The 10,783-nt window shown below is 46.4% G+C and overlaps 1 protein-coding gene across 1 annotated transcript; it reads right to left on the bottom strand.

The window, feature by feature from the left end:
- Positions 1–7,050: 7,050 nt before the first annotated feature.
- Positions 7,051–10,767, bottom strand: Tmem86b (transmembrane protein 86B). Its single transcript, XM_048426864.3, has 3 exons — positions 9,273–10,767; positions 8,646–8,892; positions 7,051–7,751 (listed from the first exon to the last, which is right to left on the bottom strand). Exons 1-3 carry the CDS (start codon positions 9,321–9,323, stop codon positions 7,369–7,371), a joined length of 681 nt encoding a protein of 226 aa, XP_048282821.3. The 5' UTR covers positions 9,324–10,767; the 3' UTR covers positions 7,051–7,368.
- Between the last annotated feature and the right edge of the window lie 16 nt (positions 10,768–10,783).

The following is a 10,783-nucleotide window of genomic DNA, read 5'->3' as shown; positions in this document are numbered from 1 at the left end:
AGATATTAAACTAGGACTGTCATGCCTGAGCAACAAGCACCTTTACCCAATGAGTTTTCATTTTTGTATTTTGTCAGTCTCAATGTGTAGTCCTGGAATTCTGTGTGTAGAACAGGCTGACCTTGAACTCACTGGCAATCTTCCTGTCTCTGCTTCCTGGGTGCTGAGGTTATAGGCATGCACCACCATATATAGTTATTTTATTTGTTTCTCCTTTTTTTCTTCCTTCTTTCCCTCCCTCCTTTTCCCTCCTTCCTTCTTTCTTTCTTTTCCTGTGACAGGATCCCCTATAGCTCAGGCTGGCCTTGGACTCACAATCCAGTTTCGTTGGCAGAGAGCTTGTCTACATGCACCAAGCTATGGATTTAATTCCCAGCACTACGTAAGCTGGGAACCATAATATGTGTCTATAATCTCAGCAGTTGGGAAGTACAAAGTGAGAACCAGAAGTTCAACGTCATCTTCAGCTATATATCAAAAGTTCAAATTGGCCTGGGATACAAAAGATACATACAGACTTGTGCATGTATGTGTGTGTGTGTGTGTGTGTGTGTGTGTGTGTGCGCACACACACACACACACACACACACACACACACATAGTAGTCTAGGGAGGTGGCACGAAGTATATAATGCTTACTATACAATCCTGAGAACCAGAATTCAAATCCACACCACCCAAATAAATGCTGGATTGGGTGTGGCGGTCTGCCTGTAATTTCAGCACTTGACTTACTCAATCAGTGAGAGACATTGTCTCAAAAACAAGGTGGAAAGGAATAGAGGAAATTCAGCATTAGTTTCTAGACTCCATACACATGCATGTGCACTTCCATACAGGAGAAAGTGCACACACACACATGCACACACACTCATGCACATATACACACGAGAGAGAGAGAGACTGACTAACTTTTGGGCTAGCCAGAGAGTACATGAAAACAAATTGTGAGACACAGGACTATGGGTAAATGGCTGTAAGAACAATCTTAGTGATTGTGTCCAGTGAGTGTGCCAACAGTCTCTCAGCATCTTCAGCCATGAGAAGAACAGAACTCAAAACCACACTGAACAGGGACCTACAGAGAAGGGCTCAGTGGTTATGAGCTCTGGCTGTTCTTCTAGAGGAGTCAGCTTTGACCCCTAGGACCCACACAGTGGCTTACAACTGTCTGTAGCTCCAATTCTGTGGATCAGATGCTCTCTTCTGACCTCCACAGGCACCAGGCATGGATGTGGTACAGACATACATGCAGACAAAACATTTACACACATAAAATAAATCTTAAAAAAAAAACCTTAAATATCTCCACACATCCATTAAGATACCTGTTAGTTACTTTTTCCATCCCTTTTTCAAAATACCTTTCAGAAGCGATTTAAGACAAGCCAAGTAAGGGGAACACGCTTACATTGCTGGAGGTAGTGCAAACTTGTACAATCACTTTGAAAATCAGTATGGCTGTTTCTCAGAAAAATGGGGAACAATCTACCTCAACACCCAGTAATACCACACTTGGGCATATTATTCAAAGGATGCTCAATCATACTACAAGGACATTCAGTCAATTATGTTCATAGCAGCATTATTCGTAACAGCCAGAAACTGGAAACAACCTAGATGCCCCTCAACTGAAGAATGGATAAAAAAAATGTGGTACATTTACACAATGGAGCATTACCCAGCTATTAAAAAAATGACATCTTGAAATTTGCAGGCAAATGGATGGAACTAGGAAAAAAATCATCCTGAGTGGGGTAACCCAAACTCAGACAAATATGGTATATACTCACCCATAAGTGGATACTAAATGTAAAGCAAAGATAACCAGACTACAACCCATAACCCCAAAGAAGCTAGGTAACAAGGAGGGCCCTAGGAGGGACACACAGATCACCCTGGGAACGGGAAAGAGATCTCCTGGGTAAACTGGGGGAGAGGGGGTAGAGAGGAGGGAATGGGGGTGAGAACATTAGGAAACAGGATGGTCAAACTGGAGGAGGGACAGAATGGGAGAGAAATTAAAGGGATATCATGATAGAGAGTCATTATGGGGTTAAGGAGAATCTTGGTGCTAGGGAAATTTCCAGGAATCCACAAGGATGACCCCAGCTAAGACTCCTAGCAACAGTGGAGAGGGGGCCTGAACTGGCCTCCCCTGTAATCAGATTGCTGAATACCCTAATTGTCATCATAGAACCTACATCCAGTTACTGATGGAAGTGGATGCAGAGATCCACAGCCAAGCACCAGGCTAAGCTCTGGGAGTCCAGTCAGAGAGGGAGGAGGGATCATATGAGCAAGGGAAGTTGAGGTCATGATGGGGAAATTTAGAGACAGCTGAACTAAGTTCGTGGGAACTCATAAACTTTAGACCAACAGCTGTGGAGTCTGCATGAGACTCTGCATGTGGGAGACAGTTGTGTAGCTTGGTCTGTATGAGGGGCCCCTGGTAGTGGGACCAGGATCTGTCCCTGGTACATGAGCTGGCTTCTTGGAGTCCATTCCCTGTGGTGGGATGTCTTACTCAGCCCACCTGTTAGAAGCAACAGGGAGCAGCTTGGTCCTGCCTCAACTTAATATGCTAGGTTTTGTTGATTTCCCATGGGGGAGGCCTTACCCTTTCAGAGAAGTATATGGGAGGTGAGCTGGGGTGGGAGGAGGAACAGGAGGAAGGGTGAGAAGGGGAACTGTGGCTGGTATGTAAAATGAATAAAAATATAAAATAAAAAGAGAGTGCTGATTTTTTGTTTTGTTTATACGTAGACCAGGGTGTCCTTGAACTCACACAGATCCACCTGCATTGGCCTTCCAAGTGCTGGGATTAAAGGAGTGTACTGTTCTTACAAAAGATCTGAGTATGGTTCCCAGTACATGGAGTGACTGCCTGGATCATCTTTGGACATTTGCACTACATGTACGCACACACACAAGAAAAACAGGAATAAAAAGAAAAACAGGAATGGGGCGGGGACTCACAGATAAGTTATAGGGAGGCAGGCTTTGGGAAACTGGCACCCTGCACACTGGTAGAAAGGTAAAGTGTTTATGGCTAGTGGGTGAATCATGGAACTGAAACTGAACAGGCTGGGGAGGGTCAGTGGTAAATTGCCTGCTGTGTGAGCATGAAGACCCGAGTCCCATCTCCAGCACTCACTAAAAGCAGGTGGCACACACAGGAGTCCACATACACACCTGTAACCCCAGCTTTGGAGTGGCAGAGACAGGAGAATTCTGGAGCTTGATGCCAGTCAGTCTAAACCGTGGCGTCTATGTTCAATGAGATGAAGGATGAGCTCAAGAGCTGGCTCAGTGGTTAAAAGCACTTACTGCTCTTGCAGGAGACTGGGGTTCTGGTCATAGCAATCACACAGTGGTTCACACAGGCCTATAACTCCAGTTCCAGGGAATCTGATGCCCTCTTCTGATTTCTGCTGGCACTGCAGACGTCCGGGGTGGATGAGGTTAAGAATGTAGAATGCCCATGTATGAAACTGTCAAATAATGAGAGACAAAAACGGCTTATTTTGCCAAAAATGTAGAAAATTTTCCGTACTTCTGTGAAGTACCTAGAATAGTCGAATTTACAAAGGTAGGAGAGAGGAACGGGATACTATTTAATGGCTACAGAATTTCAGTTTTGACCACTTACAGGCTCATACCTGGAACCCTAGCATTTAGAAATTGAGACAAAGAACTGCTGTGAGCTTGGCCTACATGGACCACACAGTGAATGTGAGGTAAGCCTGGGCTAGAGTGTGAGATCTGGTCTTAAACACAACAGGGGAAGAGATGGCTCAAGAGGTAAAGCACTTGCTACATATGTATGAGTACCAGAGTTCAGATCCTCAGAATCCATAGAAAAGATGAATTCTAGTGGTTATGGCAGCTTGACTGTAATTCCAACAGACAAGAAGCAGAGATAGGTTATATCTGTAACAAGTTGGCTAGCCAGGGGTCAGAACAGCCAATCTGAGCTCAGCCAGAGATCCCACCTCAGGTTGGCAGTGGTTGAGGACACTCAATGCCTAGGACCTTGGGCCTCTGGTGGGAGCACAAAGGTCTTGCACACACAGATAGCACCAGGGAAAACAGGAATGTTAAACACAGGGTTAGCTTTTCAAGGAAAAGTATAACCTGTTTTCGGCCCAGAACACTGGGAATGGAGGTGGCTAATATCCTAAGTGTCCTTGGGCTATCTGTAGGGCCAGGTCATACCAAACCCCCACAGGCAGGATCAGAGGCAGCTAACAGTCTAGGTGACCTCTGTGTTATGGCCAAGGAGCTCCCCAGTCAGGTGGATAATAGCCCAGATAAATAACCTCTACACTATCTGTAATGACAGACCATATCAGTTCTTCCCCTAGGCTTTGGAATATTGGCCTACAATCTATCTTCATGAAAGAAATGCCGTGTACTTTTATGAAAAGTCCAATGTAATTATGCCTCCTGTGCACAGGGGTTTTGCTGCACCAGGAAACTTTTCAAATTGTACTGTACTTAAATATGCCTAAAATAAACTGCCTGGGGTCAGATTCTAGAAGTTTGAACCAATACCTGCTGCTGAGTTGGACCAGATTTTCTTCTTGTTTCGTGTAGATCATTACTCTGCTGTTCATAGTGTTTGCAGACCCTCACAGGTCTCAACATGCAGGTTGCACATGAACCCACATCTATACATGTGAACATACATACACACGTTTGCACACCACACATACTCATAAAAATGTGAAAAAAGCACTTGCTAGCAAGCCTAATAACTCGAGTTCCACAGTGGAAGGGAAGAGCATACTCCTGCAGATGTCCTTTGAGCTCCACTTGAGGTGAAATCTGCTATGTAGTCAAAAATGAGCTGAACTTTTGACCCTCCCATCTCCACCCTCCAAGTATTAAGATTATGGTTGCCAAGTTTATACAGTGCCAGAAATTGTACTCTACTAAGGTACATCCATAACCCAGGCTGCCCTGGAATTCACTATGTCGTCAGTAGGCTGACATCCTACTCCCCCTACCCTTTTGCTTCAGCCTCTCAAAAAGCTGTACTACAAGTATTCATCACACACAGCAACTTTTGTGTTGGAAATTATCTGTTGTGATGACAGTAATAACTTTTCCTCTGAGCTCCTGAAGGTGTGTCATGGATGTAGGAGCCATGCATGCTTCTGTTATCATGGTCACTAAAAGTACACTATGGACAAAGTGGTAGAGATAGGTGCCGGACCTCATCACGCACCAGATGTGGGAAGTGGCTTGTCAAGGTCACACTGCAGAGGGCAATCCCTAAGCTCTCACTCCCTACTCTACACCCACCTGTTACCTGTCCTCTCCAAGGTCCTTCTGTTCCCACTTCTATGACACTGTGACTATAGTGGGCTCTGTTCCCTAAAGAGTTATCTTGCTGAGCACGTGGCTCAATAGTGGAGTGTTTGCCTAGCATGCACAAAACCCTCGATTCCATCCCAACATTACACAATTGTACACACAGGTTAATTCTAGCACTTGAAAGGTAAAGGTAGGAGCACCATTAAGTTCAAGGTCATATTTAGCTACACGATGAGCTCAAATACTGCCTGGGCTACTGTGTCAAAAGGTGTGAGGGTGGGACAGGTAAGTAGATAGGCTAGTAAAGTACTTGCTATATAAACATGAGGACCTAAATTTACAAGCCCATTGGTGTAGATAAGAGGATCCCTTGGGATCAATGACCATCAAGCCAGTGGGATTATAAACACATGCTACCATACCTGAGTTTTTATGTGGGTTATGAATGTCACTGGAGGTTGACCTCTGGCCTACACACACACACTTCACTTATAATCCCAGTATACACACACAAATAGTAATAAAACTTTTCTAGTCTCACTTCTGTAATCCTCATCTGTAACTGAATAACACACACACACACACAGAATCAGACACCAGGCCTGAATCACAGGGTTTAATCAAGACATTTGCTTCATGTGCTAAGGCAGGATAATAAATTTGAGACCAGCATGGGTTATGAGTTACATGATAAAATCCTGTCTGGAAAGACGAAAGACGTTTAAGGACTGGAGCATTAAATTTAAATGACCTAGCAGTCTAGATTGCTTGTTATGGGTTGATTTCTTGAGTTCGAGAAAGAAAAGAGAGGAAAGAGAGGAGGGAGAGTGTGTGCAGGATGTAGATGATTAAGAATGCCTACTTCTCAGCCAGGTGGTGGTGGTACACACCTTTAATTCTGCCTTTAATCCCAGCACTTGGGAGGCAAAGACAGGCGGATCTCTGTGAGTTTGAGAGTGAGTTCCAGGACAGGCTCCAAAGCTACAGAGAAACCCTGTCTTGAAAAACAAAACAAAACAAAAGGCATACTTTTCAGTCAGGCAGTGGTGGCACATGTCTTTAATCCAAACACTTAGGAGGCAGAGACAGGCAGGTCTCTGTGAGTTCAAGGCCAGCCTGGTCTACAGAGCGAGTTCCAGGACAAGCTCCAAATCTTTAAAGGGAAACCCTGTCTTAGAAAAAGAATGCAAACTTCTCTTGCAAAGGTCTCAGAGCCCTCATCAAGCAGCTCACAACTGCCTGTAACTTAGATCTAGGGAAACATGACACCTCTGGCCTCCTCAGGTATTTTCACTCCCATGTACACACCTACACACAGATAAACACAACTATATACAATTCAATGTATATGGGTGTATATATGTGTGTATACACATACACATATATTTAAAATTAGAGTACTTGCTGCAAAATCATGGGGATCACAAGCCTCTAACTCCAGCTCTGAAGAAGGCAGACAGGATTACTGGTGCTTGATGATTTTTGGTCTAGTTAAGAAACTGCAAACCATAGGTTCAGGGAAAGAGAGCCTGCCTCAAATAGGTGGACACTGAGAGGACATCAGATGTCCTCTTCTGAATTCAGTGGGAGCACATGGGTATGCATATCCGCACACACATGTATTCCCACTCACACCCAAGTAAGCTTTAAAATAAACAAAAGCCAAGTTTGTTGTTATAAACTGTTATCATCCCTACATATCCCTCCCAAATAAGGATGACACTGATGTTCCAACATTCATTTTACTTAAGCAGCTAGAACCAGATTTGGAGCAGTGTGAAGGGACAGGTGGCTGACTGGGGAAAGGAAGCAAGCATGGGGAGAAGACAGGATGTAGATTGAGTCGAGGGCCTGGAATTCACAATCAAAAGCCATGGACAGCAGCTTGGTCTTGGTTGATTTGAAATTCTGTCAACAGTATACTGATGTTTCGATGGCCAAGTAAGTATCTGCAGACACATGACCGGAGCATCCACTTGCAGGTTGGGTTAACGTGAAAAACCAAGGTCCTTATGGGAGGGAACGCTGGGTTGTCTGGGTTCTGCATTAGTGGGTTTTGAGCCCTGGGTTCCTGAGGCATGACAGGATGAGAAGGAGCTGGGCTGCATAGTAGGTGGTCATGATCACATGGCGAGCAAAAGGCAAGGAGCGGATGAAAGCGTTCCAGGCCAGCACACCATCGGAGACTGTGAAGAGCACACCACCCCAGCCAGCACTCCCACCCCAGACAAGGCTGCGCCACAGCATGGAGCTCAGGATCAGCCCATAGGCCAACACAGGAAAAACCATGTCCGGCTCAAGGTGTGGCAAGAGGAAGCTGTAGTATATGAGAGAGGCCAACATGATGTACAGCAGCAATCCGGGCTGCAGAGGGGACAGGCCAAAGGCCCGGAGGTAGAATAAGTGGGCAGCAGAGAAGGCAGCCATGCCTGAGGGAGAGAGGGATGGACACCCAGTGAGGTAGGGGTGGATGCCCAGTGAGGCAGAAGTTGGCCTCCTGCTTCTCACTGTTGCCTTGGCCACCAAAGGCCTAAAGGAACAATGACATCAAAGTGCCAGCTCCTTCCCCCATGGCCACGGTACTATCATATTCTACTGAGATTAAAGTACCTCTTTTCCTGGTGGGTTTCCAATTTCATTCCATTCTTGGGTGTTCTATCAGTTCCCAGAGCAAAGGGAATGACTTTAAAATTCACACTATGTCATGTGCTTGCTCTGTTCAAGGGTCCATCAACTTCACACTGTGTTCTAAGAAGCCCTATACCCTCATTTCACCAACTCTACTCCAGCCAGACTGGCCTACTGAGGCAAAATAACTCACTTGCTATCACCCCAGGCCCCCCACTTATCCCCATGCCCAAGATGGCCAATCTCCCCACATGCACACACATTCTTGAAAAAAAAATGCCTCAATACATGTGGTAGTGAAATTTCTGTATATTCCTGTAATCCTGGCACTTGAGAAAGCTAAGGCAGGAGCCTAAATTTGAGGCCATTCAGACCAGCCTGGACTACACAGATGTCTCAAAAACAATACCCTGTCATCCCTACCCTCTTCGGTTAAGCTGCATTTTAATTTTCTCCACACCATTCATTCCAACCAGATAATCCCACACCTTCCAACCAAATAGCCTGACCCCAAGCCCTTGGATGAACTGTGAGCTGGCTGCCACTCATCACTGCCTCCTGGTGTCTTGGGATCACAGCCTGGTTCAGCTCAGTGGATTCTAGGGGAAGCTCCTTGTAACCCAAGTTGTGTCCCAGCACTGACTCAACTCCACAACAGCCCTTTTTAGAAGTACTGTCAAAGGGTCCCTGCTCACCATAAAGGAAAGCTTCAGGCCAGATGAGGCAGGCATCGCCCACAGCAGAACACATAAGAGCTCCTTGGAGGAGCCAGGAGTAGCTCCTACCAGGGGTCACAGCCCACAGGAACACAACCAGGCAGAGGATGGGCAGGCACTTGACCAGGGCACTGACCCAGGACGGTTGGTCCTCAGGAATCCAAAGGAAGAAGTAGAAGGAGCAGGCAAGGATGAAGGGGACCAGCCACCTGCGGACCTGTGGGTGCTTCAGGAGAGGGAAACTGCTCAGTCTCCCACACTCAGCACAGTCCTCAGGTAGGAGTCACAGCAAGGACGGTGGGAAATGCCTGCAATTCCAATACTTAGGAGATGGAAACAGGAGGACTCTGGGCTCAAGATCAGTCTAGGATACATAGTGAGGGTCTATTTTAACAGCTGCCCCCCCCCATACCACCCTCATGCCAGGACCCAAGTTGTGTCCCGGTTGGACTTCAGGATCTTTAGCCACTTTGGTAATTTTGTCACTCATGTATCCTGCAAGGACAAAACCACAGTACCTTAGAACCCAAACTCCTGGAAGGCTAGGGGAACCCAACCTGCCCACGTTCCCAGGCCTGAACCCACGCCCACCACATAGGTTCTCACTTGGTCTGAGAAGAGTGTCTTCAGAAGCAGCCCCTCTTTTCTAGCATCCATGTTGAATGGTGTCTATTTAGGAACCAGTGGCTTCAGAGGGCAGAGAGGAAGCCTTGTAAGGTTACACATTAATCCAAGTGTGTCCTGTGGACTCTGGGACTGATAACAGGGCTCACCCAAGGTCTGTTCTTGTCTGGCACTTGCTGATAAGGTGCCCATCAGGGCTCAAGGGTCCCTTCACCCTTCACAGCCCCTTCACAGCCCCTAAAAACCTGGCCACCTACTCCTCTTATAGACCACCATAGGTGAGCCCCCACTAGTGGACCTCCCATTGTCTTCTGCCCAGTCAATCAGAAGGGACAATGCAGGGTTCCACAGAGGGGTACCTATGCCCAACAACCAACCCTGAAGAACAGGAGGCAGGAAAGACTCCAGAGAGGAGTCCTGCCACAAGAACTAATTGAAAAAATCTTTTCAGAAAGACTCCAGGCCAGCCACATTCCGAGAACCCGCCCACATTCAGAGAATCTGGTTGGATCACATGCTCGTTCAATCCCAGTCCAACTGGCCTTGGTGAACTCTCATTAGATCAGTCCCCTTGTATCAGTGGGTGATGGCACCCCTCGCGGGCTGATTTCATCTGAAAAGCCATTGACAATGACACTGGGACTTGTTTCCTCTGCATATACTGGATTTTTGGGATCCAGTCTGTTTGGATACTCACCTTCCTGGACCTGGAGGGAAGGGGGAGGAACTTGAACTTCCCACAGGGCAGGAAACCCTGACTGCTCTTTGGGATGGAGAGGAAGGAGGAGAGGGAGTGGGGGGAGTGGGAGGGTGTTGGGAGGAGGGGCGGAAATGGAAACTTTTATAATTTAATAAACTTTGAACAAAAAAAAACAATTAAAGCAGAAAGTAAAAAAAAAAAAGAAAAAAGAAAAAATCTTGCCTTGTGCTTGATGTCACTCAAACACATTTTTTTACTCCACTGTATATTCACTGTTCTGCAGCCTTCCCATGTAGATAGTACCTACTCCCAAGGCAGCTCCCTGCCTCCTATCCCACTTTTTTGTTGTGGACTGTTTTTCTGAGACAAGGTTTCTCTGTCCTGGAACTCACTTTGTAGACCTGGCTGGCTTCCAACTCATGTAGGTCAGCTGCCTGCCTCTGCCTCCTGAGTGCTGGGACTAAAAGCATGCACCAACATGCCCAGCACTTCCTATCCCCTTAGTGGCAGGAAGCCCAGCTCCAAGGTCCAGGGACCTTTTGCTCTTCCTAGCAGATCTCAACTAGAGGAGGATAGGGCTATGAGCTGACACAGCACAGCTCCTAGCCTGATCTGCGTTTCAAAACAGGATCAAGGAGGTGCATATCAGGATGAGAAGGATCCCAAAGTGCTAACTCAGCAAGACCAATGCTCTTTCCTGACGTTCTGCCTGGTAAGCATTAAGCCCACTACACACACACACACACACACTCTCTCTCTCTCTCTCTCTCTCTCTCTCTCTCTCTCTCCCTCT

The sequence above is a fragment of the Myodes glareolus genome, chromosome 1 (genome assembly GCF_982192425.1).
Source record: "Myodes glareolus chromosome 1, mMyoGla1.1, whole genome shotgun sequence".
Lineage (NCBI taxonomy): Eukaryota > Metazoa > Chordata > Mammalia > Rodentia > Cricetidae > Myodes > Myodes glareolus.
Note: the sequence above shows the minus strand (reverse complement) of the source record. Positions and strands in the feature narration are given on the sequence as shown.

What these genes read in the sequence shown, in the direction of transcription:
- Tmem86b (XM_048426864.3), bottom strand. Translation starts at nt 9,323, where the DNA reads ATGGATGCTAGAAAAGAGGGGCTGCTTCTGAAGACACTCTTCTCAGAC. An exon ending in AGACACTCTTCTCAGACCAA is followed by an intron (nt 8,893 to 9,272) that starts GTGAGAACCTAT and finishes CCTCTCCTGAAG; the next exon opens with CACCCACAGGTCCGCAGGTG. An exon ending in GCCTGAAGCTTTCCTTTATG is followed by an intron (nt 7,752 to 8,645) that starts GTGAGCAGGGAC and finishes TCTCTCCCTCAG; the next exon opens with GCATGGCTGCCTTCTCTGCT.